The following is a 17,839-nucleotide window of genomic DNA, read 5'->3' as shown; positions in this document are numbered from 1 at the left end:
TACTATTTATCAATCTTGATTTAATTTGGAGGTATCTGCCAAATTGACTACCTCCTGTATGTTGGTACATACAACTGTACGGTGTTCCTCGTCTATGGACAGACTTCTTGAGTACATCCAACCGCAGTGGGGGCACCACCTTTTTCAAAAGACAAAAGGTACACTTTTTTTCCTACCAAAGGATTTTCAATATGATTAAATTATTCAGTTTGAATTGGAAAATTCTGAAAACTAAACTGACACAAGAGGACATATAATATGGAAGTTGAATGAGAACATCATCCAAAAGGAGATTTGAAAAGGTTAATTTCCATTACAGATAGCAGAGACTCCCACACCTGTAAAGGTGAGATGGTGCTGCAGTTCTGAGATTTATTGTTGACCCACAGTTGTTCCTCCTGTTGTCAATTACACCTCAACCATCAGCACAGCTTCCTTCGTTCAGGCCTCGGAACCAGAAACCACCCGCTGCCTGCAAGGTCAAATCCCTTTTGTCCTTTTGACTCATTTCACTGACACAATTCACCGTAGGTTACATTATTTAGCTCTGTCGTTGTTTATGACATTGTACGCTGTGATATTTTTTACATTTTCACCTATAGTATGACTTACTAACTTTGAAATGTTTTAAATTTGATGGCATACTACTTACTTTTCTTTTGTGTTTAGGAAATACTAGACTGAGTTTTTTTTGTTGCAACATTTATGGCAGTTTTATGGAATTTATGCTCTAATTCTTTTATCACTAACTATATGACACACTATACTGACTTTTTGAAACTTTCTTATGCAAACTACAGACATTTATTTAATACTGTTCATACATACACATATTCATACATATTTTATTTCTATGACTTGAACTTTTGTACGGCATTTATACTCTAACTTTATTTGATCAAACTATACCATGACAATCTCACATATTACTATACTATGAGGTTTTTTATGGAATACTATGACACGATTTATATATTCATATCTGGACCTACAACCGAAAGATAATTGAGTTGGGTTTTTTTACGCAGAGCTTCTATTTAAATGGCCGATCTTTTCTGCACTTGTTCAGGTCCAGGAAGCGCACCGACCAATGGCATGCGTTGTAAATCATAATGTGAAAAACTTTATTTTAAGATAAACATGTCTCAAAAGCTTGTCATTTAATTTTAAATGCCGCCCATATTTTATTTGAAAAGAGAACATTAATAATAATACATTTATTTATATAGCACCTTTTAAAAACAGAGTTTACAAAGTGCTCTACATATAAGCAAGGTAAAAACATAACATCAATACAAGTAAACATTTCAGAAAATACATGAGGCAATGAACACAGGAATAGAAAATTACAAATACAAAATAAAGCAGAACAGACAAACTAAAAAAGGGGAAACAAGGGGAAACTGCATAAAAGGACGACATCACTTAAAAGCAGTTCTATAAAAATGGGTTTTAAGTGATTTAAAAGAAGCTACTGATACTTATTTATTTATTCCATATGTGCAAAGATACTGACAGTTAATTTCCCTTTTGGAGACACCTCGAAGGCTTCTAAATGGTTGCGTTGCACAAGGTTTAAGTTAACCTTGTGTTCGTTTTAACCACATCATGTATCTTAGTACATACTGTATACATACTAGTACATTTCACACAGTGTATTGCAGAATATAATCCATTATCTATGAAGACTAGAACTGAAGATGTTCTGTTTAAGCCATGCGTGTCATGAGTTCTTCAAGAGCCCTCTCGCGGTGATTTTCATGGACAAGCAGCACTTCTTTGATTGCATTTTGCTGGAAGCCCATCTCATTAAACTGAGTGAGGAGACGCAGGAACTCAGCAGCCTGAAATAGAATTTAAAGTAAGTAATGATGCACATCTCTGGCTGGTGCCTTTTCTTTGTAACCTTTTGGCAAGAAGCCACTGACTAGCGGTAATCACCTTGCTTTCACAGTTCTGAAACATCTCCAAGGCCTCCTCCACCTGAGCTTCAGCATAACCCAGCTCACACAGACGATCACTGGCTACCAGGTATTTTAAGATCTGTTGATGAAGGGACAAATAATTGAGAACGGCATGCTGGGTCTTGATGACGTACAAATGGCACAAGTTAGATCTCTAGGTAATTGTAAATAAATGTCTTGTGCATAGGGTTTAAAATGAATTATGTTTAAATATCGATGGGCATCGATATTAATGGGTCACTAGTAAGCTGTCATGATTGCATTAGTAATCCCTTGTTTGCCAACTTGTGCCAACATAAGTAAGGATGTGTTTTGTTGGTGCATTTCCTCTGCCAACCTTTTCTTCAATTGCAACAAATATAAATGCAGGTTTGATGGTTTATTCCATTCTGTGACTTTGATTTTACAACCATCAGGCATGCAGCAACTGAAGGGTAACTCAAAGTGTTTTATTTATGTATTAAACCATTCCTTTAAATACATGTCTGAGGTAACACAATGGTAATTGAGAAAATGACCCACTTTACAGTGTTAAGAACTGGGAAAAAATCTATACGACACTGTACAGTGTTAAGAACTGGGAAAAAATCTATACGACACTGTTGAGAGCCAAAAACACACCTGCAATTACCGCTCGTCATAAGTGAAGCCAAAGAGAAGGAACAAATCCTCGCGATTAAACTTAAACAACAATATCTGAGTGGTGCCGACCTTCTCTGGGCTGTGATAGCCGGTCTTTTGCAGAGCCAGAATCGCTGTGCGTAAAGGGTAGCCCTTCTCTGTGATGGTTTCAAGTAGCTCCCTCTCTTCCTGGCTGAGTGCTGACAACAACTCCGCTGCTGAGTCAAAGAAAACACCACGAGAGCCACCGGTCCTCAGTGCCTGGTGGCGAGGGAAGAACAGATTAAAAATAGTGGGTTATGGAATAGAAGTAAAATGAAAAGAAATTATACATATTTTTCTTAGAGACAGCGACAAACCTTCTGTCTGTAGTTTGTGCCAACGGGCCCTGCAGAGGAGGGTCGTTGCTGGTGCAGCCTGGGTGGAGAGGGAGCAGGTGGTGTGTCCTGGGAGTACTTTCTGCCCACAGAGCCCTTTGAACGCAGCTTCTTTTTGCTGGTCTTCTGCCAGTGAGGGACGGGGGTGGCCTGCTGGGACCTGTGCTGGTCCAGGCCTCGCAGAGGTGGTCTGCTGTCTAGAAGAGACGGTAAATAGCCTCTGAGGCTCTGAGGTGAGGCAGGCTTACCGTGGTGAGTGGAAGGACCATGGTGCATGTCTTTGACTCTGGAGAGCTGGTCTTTGGGTGCAGCGCTCCGGGGCCGCTCTCTGCTCTTGATGGTGCGAGGTGTGTCTTCGGTAGAGGAGGCTTCATTATCCTCATGGTAACCATCTTCATCCTCAGAGTCAGAGCTGAAGAACCTGACGGTGCGATAGTGCAGCCAGCGAGTGTCTGCAGAGTTCAGGCTGTGACTGCGGGGCCGGGGGCTCGGGGACCATATGTCGCTGCTCCTGCGATTGGCCTTGCGGCGCTCCTGAGGGCTGCTGAACATCAGCCAGTAGGGGGGGCAGGATGGGGCCTGACAGGCTGGCTGCTGACCAGTTAAGATCCATTTCTCCAGGTCGAAGCCATACTGCAGTAAAAACAGATTTTCAGCAACACACTTTTTGCACAGCATAATCTGACTTGTCATAGTAGGAAAGCACAGGTGTTACTGGTAATATTTACAATAGCAACATTATATTGTATTGTCCCAGTAATCAAAACCACAGGAGACTGAATCTGAAGCAACTAAATGGAATTCAGCCATGATTAATGTAATTTACCCCTGTACCTATCCCTCTATTACATCCCAAAATAATGTCCGACATCAAAAAAACGTGATTATTATTAATGTGGTTAATAATTAAGTGCACGAGAAAATGCATTCAAGAAATCCTTAAATAAAATGTCAAAATGATCAACTTGGATGCTAAAGAGAAGGATCATCCCAAAATCAAAAAATATAATGTATTTCCCTTACCTGTAGTGTTATGTATCAATCTAGATTGTTTTGGTGTAAGTGGATTAGTTTTGAAGATATGGGCTGTAAAAAGTCTCTGCCTTTTCTCTAAAATAAAGATAAGATTGATAAATAGCACTTCAAGTAAGAGGTGAAATGTGTATTTTTTTAATTTGATATTCATATTGATTTTTCTTTTCTGGGCTTTGACAATTATAATGTAGTTGTGCATAGCAGTAGCACTCCAACAGGAATTGTTTTAGTAATAAGGGTTTCAAAATAGAAATGTACCACATACTCCCAACAACTTCACTAGGAGAAGAACGCTGAAAGCCACCGAGTCAAACAGATCACCGCTTTTGAATGGATCCCAGGAAGACATTAAACATGTGAATGTTCACTTGGATGTGTGACCTTCGTGTCTCGTAGTATCCGAAGGCGGTCTGGTATCGTGATGTCTGGAGCCGTCACAAGCTGCACGGTCTCCTCCAGTGGACCCAGCAGGCTCTGAAATGGGACGTCCTCCAGAGTGCTCATATTCACCAACAAATATCCTGCATCAAAAGAAACGAGTTCCTGCGTTTGAAGTTATCAGACCAGAACTTAATAGTTCTAATGATTCTTACCGTTGTCGGCTATTCTCTTCGGTTCACAGCCCTCTGAAACATTGACGGGTGTTTGGAGTAAATTACGTACACAAAGGTGATATACGGGATAAGCCTCTTCATCACTAAGCCTCTGGCATCAGCTGATGAGTCGTTTACCAATATTACCCCAGACACCCGTTATAATCCGACATGCACATGTACAGTACAAATTATGGAGAATTGAAACATATGCATAGAAATATATCCAGAGTAATACTCAAAATTAGCTAACCCCAATAACACATGAATATATAATTATTTGATATGTTGATAGTAATACATTGATAATTTAAAATGTTATAATTTGTAAATCTTTTCCTATTTTCCTTCCATATTCAAAAGGCACGTTTCAGACAGTGTGACTTTGTAAATTCAATCTGGATCTGAAAGGGGATTAGAGATTGCTGAGGTATTGAGAAACAAAGAACAGCATAATACTTTCCAGAGATTAACCAATTACACAAAGGTGACAACATAACAGGGTGGAACAGCATTGTGATGTCTGGGACATTCATTTCCTATTTTATTGATTTATGTGTTGAGAACATTTGAGAAACATGTTGACACACTGACCACGGTAACCTAATCAATTTGAAGCTTACGTTCGGTTCTTCGGACAAGTGTAAAGGCAAATAAAAATAAAAATGCTGTACATAGATTTACATTTTATTTATATATTTTCAACAATCACAAATCATTTTAGATCCACAAACTGGGGGAGGTTACAGGTGCTGTAACAGACCTCTGAAAACAGAAAAGCAGTTTTTAAACTTAACTGAAAGAAAAGGAAACTTAAAAGCTAAGAGAACGGATCTAGTTTAATCTCAAGTTAAAGCACAAACAGCATTTTAAAGAGAACAGCAGCGTGCTTCAGTTCAACCGGAGAGCGTTTCGGCTCGATTACAGACGTGTGTATTGAGATAGGATTGTATCACTAACACAGGTGGGTTTCCAACGCTGGGACACACACAATGAAAATAAAAATACCTGGCAAAGCAGGTGTTGAGCGGCGTCCGGCCAACTGTGAAAGAGATCTAAGTCTGATTATGATTTGAATCACGATAATGAAGCTTGAATATCAAATTTTAAAATATGATTCAGTCGTGTACTGTAAGTTGGAGGACATCGACTACAAAACATCAGAGGATAATTGTATAACGCTTCAAAGTTACCTGGCAACCGGCTAATCCTGCTTTGAGAGACAGCATAATGATCCAGTCCTGCGATGATCGGGTCAGGAAGTAAACACAGATACATTCCCTAAATGGTGGGCTACAAGTGGAAGCAAAACACTGAAAAATATCCATTCTGGCTGTTTTAAAAAGGTCACCATTGTTTAACACCTGCTTTGTTTAGGTTGCTTGTGCGTTAAACTTTACAATGTGTTCTCCTAATTAGAAGTCATGTCTTACAAACTGCTTACAAATGCCACCTGAGCAACGTACGAGCTTTGTGTGTTCGTGAGCACCATTTCTACAATGGTGGTAAAAATATTGATGCTCATTAAATAATATGATGACCTTATGATATAAGGCATTACATAACATGTTTCCATCACACTTACTCAGCGCCACTTCTTTTCAAGCGTAAAGTATGATCCCATAATTTCCATTTGCTTCCCTTGCCATTACAGCCATCACCACAAAAGAGAAAAACTAATAAACGAGCTACAAATCCTTTTGTGAATAAAATTGCATTATCTTCAGATAGATAAAAATGTTAACAATCCCCAGAGATTGAAATAGTTTATGAAGGTCCACCCTGTGAGTGCACCGCTAGAGAATTAACATCTGATGCACGGGACCAAAGTTTGTTACACTCTCTTAACTTGTTCATCAGGAAAACACTCAGCCTTCATTATTACCTCTACAGAGTCCACAGCTTGTTTGTCAGAGGCTATGGTAAAATCCAGAGTGAATTTCATAAGGTTCATAATAATCTAATGATTTCACAGACTGTCTTTAGGTGAAATGAGTGACATGTTGTTCAGTTGTTAGCAGCGTCCGCCTGCCGAGGCCAGTTCTCCTCCTCAATGCCCGAGTCGTATTCCTCTTCTGTAGACTCCTTGGCTGGGGCTCTGAAATTACAGCGGAAACCCCAGTTCAGGTTTCCAACAACACAACAGTAGCGACCCAGTGAGTTCGGCTTAAGGTATCAGATCAGTAACATAACACAATTGTAGCATTGCCCTGCGAGCGGAGAGATACTGACCGGATATATCTCGGTTGGGATTTTCCTTGGACAATTTCTTTGTTCAGCTCAACAGCAATGATGTCAGAGTGTGGCACCTCGAACATGGGCTCTAGAAGGAGCTTTTCCTATATGAAATGAGGACAAGTTTAATTATTGTGCTACATCAACATACAATTTTGAGTATGATACCCATGGCAAAAAAAAAAAAAATCCTATACCATGATGGATCTGAGTCCACGAGCTCCAGTTTTTCTCTCCAGAGCCATCCTGGCGATGCCCCTCAGGGCACCTGTAGTCACGTTGAGTTCACACTGAGGAAAAACAGATTAATTTCAGTTCTAAATGTCCAGTCGTTCAGGTACAAGCGCATGTAGATAGCATGTTAACAAACATGTTCTTTCCTGTAGATCTGATACAAGGAAACAGTGTTGCCTTTCAGGTACCAGTGAGACAATAATCTATGTACCAGTAGAAATACTTTGGCGATTTGACATTACAGGGCGACTGTGGGTCAGTGGTTAGCAGGTCTGTCTTTTAATCAGGGGGTTGGCGGTTCAATCCCCGCCCTAGTCGTTGTGTCCTTGAGCAAGACACTTAACCCTGAATTGCTCCCTGTAGCTGTGTCTACAGTGTATGGTTGTAAGTCGCTTTGGATAAAAGCGTCAGCTAAATGACATGTAATGTAATGTAATGTAACAAAGTAACCTACCAGGAATGTGCCCTTGCAGGCATTTGACTAGATGACGCTGCATTGCGTTGTAGCAACAGCTGAGCCGTAGCCCCCTTGTTGGGAGGCCTAATGAGCAGTGATCTCATTCAAATGAATGAGGGGGCTTCTGCCTGTCTGAACACGGTTAACAGTGTACTGCAGATATGAGAGTCCTTACTTTGTCCATGCTGAACAGAGCCTGGTACTGAGGCACCACAGCGTTGCGTGGTTCAGTCAAGATTCGGACTAGCGTTTCTTCATCCAGGCTGTGCAGAGGCACGATCACAGGAAGACGGCCAACAAACTCGGGGATCATTCCAAATTCAATCAGATCTCTGGCCTCGACGTGCTTCAGCAGCCTGTCCTTCTCCTCGATCTCTGCCAATGTGTCCGTCTCTCCGCTGGTGTTGGCCAAGTCTGCGGCAGCCGCTGCGCGCCGCCCTTTTCCCATGTTGGAGGGAGTTCCAAAACCCAAATACTGAAGAGTCATGAAACAATAAGATCACATTAGAGGCAGGAATGAAGAAAAAACACAGGAGTGTAGACTGAAAGTCTGCTGACAGTCTGAGTCATTGAATTTACCTTTTCATTCTTCCTTCTGCTGATGATTCTGTCGAGTCCGTTGAAAGCACCAGAGGCAACAAACAGAATGTTTGTTGTGTCCACCTGCACCGTCTCTCCTCTCAGTTTCCTGGAGTTCTTCTCAGGAACATTGACGACTGTGCCCTCCAAGAGTTTAAGCAACCCCTGACAGAGAGGAAAAGGAGTTTAGGTCAACCAATATAGGACAAGGAAACAAACAAACTGTAAACCAGTTGCAAGTGCGTGAAATCTGCTGCTGTATTTTGTTAATCCACACTCACAATTTTATTCTGCGATTATAAACTATATAAATTCTATAAACAAAGTGCATTAACAGTTGTCTATAGTTCCACTCTGTTGAATACTGACCTGCTGGACTCCCTCTCCGCCCACATCTCTCAGCTGATGGATTCCAGGCACACTGCCAATTTTATCAACCTCATCCAGAAACACAATACCTGCACAAATATAAACACAGCGCAAACAACATCAGACATTTACTTTCTCTAATAAACAGTTTGTGCATGTATCAAATGTTTGCTTCAGATTGTAGCTCGCACTAAACTAAACATAATTCACTTGTAATAAAAAGGTTAAAATGTGAAGAAAACTGTCCCAACAGTTGCAGAGCAGCGATAAGTCAACCCTTGTTAATTTTTAATTTCTTCCTGATAACATACCCAACAAGATCAACCCAATGTCTTTGGCCATGTAAGGAATGGAAGTTAAACATGTGATCTAAAAGTGCACAATTCAAACAGATTGAAGGTGATTAATGCAGTAATTGATGTAAAAGTAAACATAATTAATCTTTACAAGAGTAAAGTCTCACTGAGTGGTTTTCTACAAGGCAGTTTTATTAGGTTTATATTACAGTTGTTAATACAGTTTTCAGTAACGTAACGATAGCAAACAGTCAACCGATTGCTGCTATCAAACGTATTCCCAGAGTCTCATACTGCATGTTGGCTGATGGAGGATAGAAACCTTTTTCTCACCATGATGTCATACTGATTGAATTAGCGTGTGGCGGGTCTTTAACTCTGTGCCTCATCATCATTCACATCTCTATATTTGTAATACTAATCAGCAAACAAACTTACATCAATTTTGATTTTAATCATCGTACTGTGTGTGTGCCAATATCAGAATGCCCATATAAAAACACCATTCCTCAAATTGTACCTTGCAGAACAGGAAGTCACAGGTCCGCCGCTGCCTCGATCTGTTAGTTTTATTGGGTTCTTGTGTGACTTTATTGTTTTAAAGGGTTAACTGAGAATCACCAGTCACACAAAAGAAACTAACCAATCGAGGCAGTGGTAGATCAGCATCTCCCATGTCTGCAAGAAATCACTGCTTTAGCCAAAGGAGTCTTGTGGCACCATGTCGTAAAGGGATGACTTCATGGTACTCTAAAACTGATATTTCTAGGTGAGCCTCTCTTTTAGGTGCTGCCCCCGTCCACAGCAGTGCATTGCTACTGTGCTGGTACTCCTGTCTGTTTCTGCAAACGGAGTGCGTGCTAATTGTCATCTACACTGACGATAGATTAGTACTTCATACAACCACAAGTAAAAAACAATCCCCTTTAGGTGAGTCTCTCTGCCCACCTTGTTGTGCTTTCTCCACTGAATAGTTGGCATCTTGCAGCAGTTTGGCAATAACTGACTCGATGTCTTCTCCCACGTACCCAGCTTGAGTCAGTGTTGTGCAATCGCATATTGCAAATGGAACATCCAGACAACATGCCAGTGTTTGCGCCAACAATGTTTTTCCTGTGAAATGTTTTTTTATTATTACATTTATAGACAATACAAGACAGGTCCATATGTACAAATGAACTGCTTATTTAGCGGTGTAAGTCTTAATGATTGGAATATCACTGTGCAATATAATAATTTAGGACAATGTTGACAACACCTACCTGAGCCAGTTGGACCTAGAAGTATGATGTTGCTCTTCTCCAGTTTAATGTCAGTGTGTGTGGAGTCCAGGACCTCCCCGCCCCTCTTCTCCTGAGGTGCCTGCTGGCTTGCCTGTTGCTGCATAGACGCTCCCAGAGCATTTCCATGAGGACTGATCCCTGCAATCTGCAGCAGTTCTGCAACAAGAAGAAAAGTCACAGGGTTAGCGTTGTTGTGACTGAAAAGTAGGAACTATAAAAGGCTAAATGCTTTCTATCTGAACTGCTGCTCACTTTACACAAGCCATTTATTGGTGGTGTATGTATCAAACTGTGCATTTACTTGTGCGGGCTAAAAATATGCGTGCCCAAGTCTGTGTGGAGTTACTAAGTGAGGAAGGCTGGACCGGAAACAGCAAAAGTACAAACGTTCTATGCTTCGGGCAGTCAAAGATTAACAGGTATAATCTTAGTGCTTCAGTTTCTCAGCTAATATTTATGCATGATAGTCACTGCTCAACTGGAGCTGTACATCATCAAAAAAATTAACTGAATCATCTGGTTTATTGACTGATCATCTGGTGTATCGATTAAGCATTATGCATGATTATGTTAAAACTTTTATTTAGGTTGAGTATGACTATAAATAATTTATTTGAAATATCAGAACAAACAGCTGTCTGTACATTTTGGCATTTGTGCAACTCATGACAATAAAGACAGAATGTGCAGTTTAAGTGTGATTAAGTGGCCTCAGATAAAAACAACAGTAAGGAGGACCAATCACTTACTTGTGAACCTGTACTCATCCTCTCGTCTTCTCATCTCTAGTTCTACAGGAAGAGGATGAAAGTACCCAAATCAATATTATCATTACCACTATGACATTATCACTACAGTCCAGCTAAAATATATATACAGGTGTGAGATGGTCATTGAACAAATGCCAAATACAGATTATGATTCAAGACAAGTTGTAAATGAAGACCACAGCTGCAACCTCTTATCAGTTATTTGGGTAGATTTTATGAGTAAATGACTTTATGATGACTTGATTACGTTTAGAAAATAAAAAGCTATCTTGCCCTAAATTTCACTGCTTCAATGTGACAAACTTAAAAATTGAAAATTGATTTGTTTTTCAGCACTTGCATGTAAACAAAGTTATTATGAATTATTACTAGTGTAATCTTGTAGAACTGCTTCTTTTGTGTTTACTTCACCAGAAGCTTAATGAGAACGGCTTTGTTTTGAGATATTTGAATTCCATAATTAAGTTACATTTTTTAAATAGTTTGATAAATCCCAGAATCATATTAAAATAGTGGTATATACAGAAACAGTAACTTCCATTTTAAATTGCAGTTCCTGGCTCATACGATTCCACCTCAGTCTCTCACCATATTTGCGGTATGCTCTCCAGTATGAAATTAAAACAAAGAAAACAGAGCCCAGAAGTAGGTCAAAGCTCAGCACTATATATTTTGAGTAAAACAGATTTGGGCCAAACACAAAAGATACAGAACATGGACCTTTTGTCAAAGTCACTTCATTGACAAATAAACAATTTTCCTTTCAAAACTTCCATTCGATTTTTTGAAGCACAACATTATTTACCGGTTATCAGACTATGATGATAGTCTGGTATATGGGTGAATTTAATAACAGTGAATTGATTAATGCAAGTGATCTGAGGAAACCAAATCAACATAACAATAGTTTAGAATTAAGACATTAGAAAGGGCGTTTTCAAATGAAAAACTGGGGGGGGTTCCACCAATAAGTAGCAGAATGAATGAAGCAATATCTACAGACAACAGTAATACTGACCACGAGGTGTTAGAGAGGGCTGTTTTTCCACCTCCACCTGCTGTCGACTCCCAGCAGGGATGTTGTTGTAGATGCGCTTGTAGTGATTGTACACTGCAACTGCTAACACCTTTTTTGCATAAGACTGGCCAACTACGTACTTGTCGAGGTAAGCATATATCTGGAAAAAAAATGAATGTACACCTCATAACAGGACTATCACAACAGGATGTGTATCATGTCAATGAGAGTCCTTTAAAAGCATACTTTGACTTCCTGCTTTAATTTCTCACCTTCTTAGGAGGAGGGGGCGGTTTCTGTGCAAATGCCAGTTTCACTGCCTCCGCAGCAGATTCTGGCTCTTTGTTTAGTCCCTTCTTAGAGTCCATTTCAGACAGAACCACGAAAAAGTGATGACATTTCTCACATTTGACAAACCGTGTTGATGCTAGAAAAGAATAAACACACAATGCAAAGAAACATTTCACAACCTGGTTGACATTTTCTCAAGGTTGTATATCATTAAGCTAACTCACTTAAACATAACTCTAAACACTACAAACGGGTGGCTCATATGGCTGAAGTGGAGAAATGGCCAAAAATGGTCTGCTAACCTACAGGAAACTTGAATTATCAACATGATGCAACAGGATAAATGAGGAAAACTAATTGCGGTTACACATGCTGCCTAGCAATGCCCCAGGTACATTTATTTTCAACATATTTGAATGAATTCTCTCATTACCATGAACTTTGATTTGAAACCTAGCAGGCCATGGCCAAGCTGCACTGACACAGCTAAATGATATTTGGTTACTGGATTATAGTGAAATGACAGCACATTGCTGCTTGTATGGATCAGATTATGTTCTCATAGTAAGCGGTTGAACTGTCACAGGCAGTCCTAGACGGAGCCGTGGTCGATCTAGACTCTGACACAAGTTTACAATGTCATAAAGTTTCAAAACAAACCAGGAACCCTGCATATGATTGTTTGAAAGGATGAGGTTTCTTACTTTGTTTGAAATATAACAAAATGAAAATTCTGACAAATCTGTTGTTTATTTTATTTTTAGTCAGCCAGTGCACAACTCATCTACTCCCTTGTTTTTTCTCCACCTCCATGTTGCATGGTATTCAACAATGTAAACCACATTTCTTTTTACAATAATAATGCCGGATATACCCTGTATGATGCCTCGTTTACATAATCATACAACATAACCTCTCTCATAAACTGTGCTCTCCATTCTCTTTCTTTAGCGAGTATTTTTGTTTGCGAACTCAACAAAACATTGGTGATATATTCCTCCCCTTTCACATCTACTCGTCTTGAGTTCTACATAAACTTTGCGCCTAAAATTCACATCAGATCATATGTCTTGGTAAATCTGGTTGTCGAATATTAAGAAGGTTACTCACATACAAAGGTCTCTACATGTGTGCATGGATCTCCACATTTAGGGCAACGTAGCTGGCTTCCCCCCTTGCCTGATCCTCCAGAGCCAGAATGTCTCTTCGCCTCACTGAGGCTTTTCTGTGTAAAAACAACAGCGTCAGCACATTTATTTTATTACATAACTACCATCTCTTCCATTTACAGAGTAGTACGTAACACTACGATGGAAGAGAGCTACAAATTAGATTTCTCCTCCATAAGATTACCTTCCCACTATCGCTTCCACCGTCCTTAGTTGTCCCATCTTTAGCAGCATAGCAGACAGCCGTTTCTGAAAACGACCTCACCCGTACCCTCGGGGGTAAATATGTTTCCCGAAACCCCTGACGACTCAGCGAAAACAACTGGATCCGGGAGCAGGACAATCCTGAAAACACAACATTCTTTTTGATTCCAAAAAAAAATTGTCTTTTGTTAACATACATTTCAAATGAATGATGATGGTATTTTAAATTATGTGATGACCGATACAACACATATTGCCCTAACTGCCCCCATTTGGCATGTAACTAGAGCTGATTAAGCCATTTGAAATCTATAGAAAATGTATCTGTAATTATTTTTAATAAATCATAATAACACTCGTTTTTTAGGTTAACATAGCAAACATTTTCTAGTTCTAGCTTCTCCAATGTGATAATTTCCTTTGTCATATACAGTATAGTAGTAAACAGAATATATTTGGGCTTTGGACGGCCAACATGGGCTCTGACATACTGTGATGGACTTTTTTTTTTACAATGTTGTTATACTTGAAAGAGTAATAAATAAAATCGGTAATCAAGTAAATAAATCAACAAATTAATTCATAATGAAAATAATTAGTTAGTTGCCCCCCTACATGCATCGCTGGGGGCAGGGAACCTAATTAGTTCTCAACACATCAGGTGAGTAAACAAAGCAACATAATGGCCTGTAGCTTATATCAGTTGAACACAGAGCATATTATCTAGAGCAACAGTTCATGGTCTGGGGCTACGAGTCCATTAGGTATACGTGCTGCCGCTGTACATGTTGTATTAGGCAAGTGTGAAGAGCTTTGGCTGACGTTACAAGTATGCTCAGTTCAAGTTATTGCTAACTTAACAATATTTATGTTTTCATACATGTGTGTTTTCTTTACGTATTATCACTCTTGAAGCCAAGTCTCAGCTGTAAAACGCTATGATACAAGTTAACAACTAACGCCACAGCTTGATTACAGCCACTAAGACACTTTTCCACCTGCAGTTGGCATTACGTGACGGACCAACAGCTGCCCGTGTTAGCTGCAGATCTACTTCACAGGCAGCAGCAAGTAACGTTTGCACAATGTCCTGCAGCTGTTAGCCAGGTGGTGCAATGTGTACTTTCACTTTCTCACCTCGGTGGGCAGTGTTTAGGAACAACCTGGCAGCCGAAGTGCATGGGCAGGACATAACTCTTCGTTTGGCTCAATATCCTGAAAAATGAACATAAGGTCAACACTGTGAGCCTGCTGCTAACAAACAGTAGTAGCAAACACGGATTAGCCGTTTTGTGTCATAACTTCTACGTCACTGTTAGCATTAGCAGGTCATTCACTGGTGAAGGTGACAACAGAGCGGATTGCTGCTGTAGAAATAAAGCTTGTTGAAATTACTCTTGAAATGTATTAATGTGTTGGGCTATCAAGGCCAGACGTCCTGCTATCTAACGGCAGCGACACACGGCTAAATAAACAACGTAGCTAGCGAGTTGGGCTACCGTTACATCAATAAGTAGCTCCTTAAACTAGGCCCCAGTTGACATGACAAACATCGTCAGTCAGACAGACAGACAGACGGTGCTGCGCAGCGGTTTCTATGAGCGGCCTGAAACTAACAAGTATCGTGAGCTAACCTTAGACACGCAGCTGACCTCTCAAAGTAACGTCACACTAGGATATTTAGAGACAACATGTCCGTTTTACTCACAGGGCTCGATGAAACCAGTCGCGTCTCGACAGCCCCTACGTAGGAAAAAAAATAAACAAACAAATTCGCAAAGTCACCACAGCTTTTCGCTATGTTGTTTTAGTGTAACGGCTCAGTGTGTCGGACTGATATCACAGCACATACAGCAGTCAGTGTTGGCTTCTAGAGGCCGATATTTCCCAGGTGGGACACGACCCAAATTGATGTAACGCAGTTATGCACTAGGTCGGTTACCCAGTTAGCTGCTAGCTAGTCTTCTCTCTGGATACACGCGCTAACATACGCGATATGTAACCGGTGTGACGGGTTTAACCAAGATGGCGGCGGCGCTTTCGTATATGCAGCTCACACCCATCCTGATGTTTTCAGATCTAACGTCGTCAGCAGCTTCTTCTTCTTCCTATGTTTTATGGTGGATGGCATCCAACAAACGGTGCATTACCGCCGCCTATTGTATTGCATGTGGACCAGAGTTATCTATCCCTTTAAAAAAATAAAACATAATAAAAACAAGAACTAAATATATATATAAAAATAAACCTAACCTATATCCTTCCACTAAATCCCGTTTCTTTCAAATATTGCAGTTCCTTTCCTGCCCACAAGGTTAATGCATCTCTTAATCGTATTTCCTCTACTTCAAGCTTCCTCTTCAGCCTGTCTCTCTCAACTATGAATTTCTGTCAATGGCAAATTATATGTTCTACAGTTTCTGCTATATTGCAGTGCTCACATAGTCCTGTTGTGTATTTATTTATTACTTGCATGGATTTGTTCAGCCTAGTGTGTCCAATCCTCAGTCTGGTTAATATATGTCCTTCTGCAGTGCTTCCTCTGGTTATCTTTTGCCAACTTCTGAATAGCATAAAGATGTCTTCCTGTGCCTCCTGCATCCCAACTGTGCTGCCATTCCTTAATAATGTTTCTTTTGATTATTGATTTGCTAAATAACATGTTTGTCTTGTTCTGACGTTCCAATGTTTGGTTTGCTAATTTGTCTGCCGCTTCATTTCCCTTTACCTCTCTATGTGCTGGCACCCACATTAATGATACCAAAATAAATTAAATCCTGCCTGCTATGAAATGTGAATGATTGTAATGATAATAGTGCTGAACTGAAATCTGAACAAATGATGACCTTTCTGATCTGAACATCCTCTACCCACTGCAGTGCTGTTAAAATGACCAATGACTCAACTGTATACACCGACATATGGTCTGATGTTCTTCGTTTGACCTCATACTGAAAGGATGGAATGGTGACAGCAAAAAACAGTTCTGTATTAGGATCTTTAGATCCACCTGTGTATGAGGTAAATGATTGATATGTTGTCTGTAGTCTACCACTCCACCACTCCTGCAATATTACCAATATTGTTCACTGGTGGTGTTGCCGAGAACAGTACTGTAGAAGTGAATGTTATTTGATTCAATGCCATATCTCTTCCACAGTGTTCCACTGCTCCACGCAAAGCAGTCTTGTTTGGCCCTTTCACTTTCCCAACATGGCAGGAGTAACCTTTGTGGTTGGATGCTTGTCTCGAGAATGTCCTTGCAGATTGGCCCAATAGCTCAACGTTAATTGCTTACGCCTCAAATCCAGTGGCATCTCACCCACCTCCACCTGAAGAGCAGACACAGGACTTGTTCTTAAAGCACCACAACAGAGTCTCAGAGCTTGGGATTGCACCACTTTCAGCTTTTGTAATGACGTTTTTGCCGTTGATCCAAATACCACACAAGGTAAATGGGGTATCCATTGGACTGTTAGTATTGTCTCTTCTTTCCAGAATACCAGGATGACCTGACCGTGTCCTTTCCCTTCCTTTCTGCTGTCAGGTTGGCCGAGCTGTGGATTTCTGTGAATGTTTTTGCTATCATCTCTGCTCTCTCTCCATCTGTTGCTGCTGTATCCTCCCCTTTCTTCAATACTGGATACTAACTTACCCTTCTAATTCCTCTCATGCTTCTAATCATCCCCCAAATCTCTCCCACAGGTGTTGATCTCCCAATTCTGCTACAGTAAATCTGCCAGCTTTCTCTTTTTGCTCTCCGAATGGTTCCCCGAACTTTTGCTTGTGCTTGTTTATATTGTATATTAATTCTGGAAGTTATGTGATCTTTTTAATAACTTAAGAGCTTTGTTTCTTTCTTTCACTACTCTTCCACACTCATCAATTTATCAGACACCTCCATCTGCACTACTTGCACTATTACCACCTTTCTGCAATAACATCCCCAATTGATTGCCATTGTCGTTGTTTTTTATATTGTACATACCTGTTGCTACTCTGCTGTCTTTAATGTCTTTTTATATTTATCTTGTTAATTGTATATTACATGTATGTACGATGAGAGCAAACGTGTAACCAGAGTCAAATTCCATGTACTGTATGTGCACACATACATGGCCAATAAAGCTGATTCTGATTCTGATCTGTCCTCGTCAGCAGCTAATCCACAGGGGGCATTAACAGTAATGACTGCTGCTGCTGGTGCGTTCAAGTCGTCCACGTCTGTGTGGCGTTTGGGTGATCCTCGTAAATGTGTTATCCTATCCTGAACAAGCGAAGATTCACTTAATTTTGAGGCAACAATATATGTTTGTTGTGGAATCATACTGTGGTCTAATTAAT

The 17,839-nt window shown here is 40.2% G+C and overlaps 2 protein-coding genes across 7 annotated transcripts; both read right to left on the bottom strand.

Moving 5' to 3' along the window:
• Positions 1-1,422: 1,422 nt before the first annotated feature.
• LOC117731993 (ubiquitin-associated protein 1-like) lies at positions 1,423-3,785 on the bottom strand. Its single transcript, XM_034534588.1, has 4 exons — positions 2,945-3,785; positions 2,676-2,846; positions 1,942-2,043; positions 1,423-1,844 (listed from the first exon to the last, which is right to left on the bottom strand). Exons 1-4 carry the CDS (start codon positions 3,653-3,655, stop codon positions 1,710-1,712), a joined length of 1,119 nt encoding a protein of 372 aa, XP_034390479.1. The 5' UTR covers positions 3,656-3,785; the 3' UTR covers positions 1,423-1,709.
• Positions 3,786-5,104: 1,319 nt separating this feature from the next.
• On the bottom strand, positions 5,105-15,576 carry clpxb (caseinolytic mitochondrial matrix peptidase chaperone subunit Xb). 6 transcript variants are annotated; one of them, XM_034535426.1, is made up of 16 exons: positions 15,438-15,576; positions 15,204-15,238; positions 14,633-14,710; positions 13,476-13,636; positions 13,233-13,347; positions 12,104-12,258; positions 11,832-11,991; positions 10,793-10,834; positions 10,023-10,199; positions 9,709-9,873; positions 8,465-8,553; positions 8,096-8,260; positions 7,692-7,991; positions 7,023-7,115; positions 6,823-6,929; positions 5,105-6,688 (listed from the first exon to the last, which is right to left on the bottom strand). In XM_034535426.1, exons 3-16 carry the CDS (start codon positions 14,685-14,687, stop codon positions 6,598-6,600), a joined length of 1,875 nt encoding a protein of 624 aa, XP_034391317.1. In that variant the 5' UTR covers positions 14,688-14,710; positions 15,204-15,238; positions 15,438-15,576; the 3' UTR covers positions 5,105-6,597. The 6 variants fall into 6 exon arrangements, with proteins under 6 accessions (XP_034391317.1, XP_034391316.1, XP_034391315.1 ...); XM_034535425.1 differs by having other exon boundaries at positions 15,348-15,565; XM_034535424.1 differs by having other exon boundaries at positions 15,204-15,565.
• Between the last annotated feature and the right edge of the window lie 2,263 nt (positions 15,577-17,839).

Source organism: Cyclopterus lumpus, chromosome 6, assembly GCF_009769545.1.
Source record: "Cyclopterus lumpus isolate fCycLum1 chromosome 6, fCycLum1.pri, whole genome shotgun sequence".
Lineage (NCBI taxonomy): Eukaryota > Metazoa > Chordata > Actinopteri > Perciformes > Cyclopteridae > Cyclopterus > Cyclopterus lumpus.
This window is presented reverse-complemented; position numbering and strand designations above follow the sequence as displayed.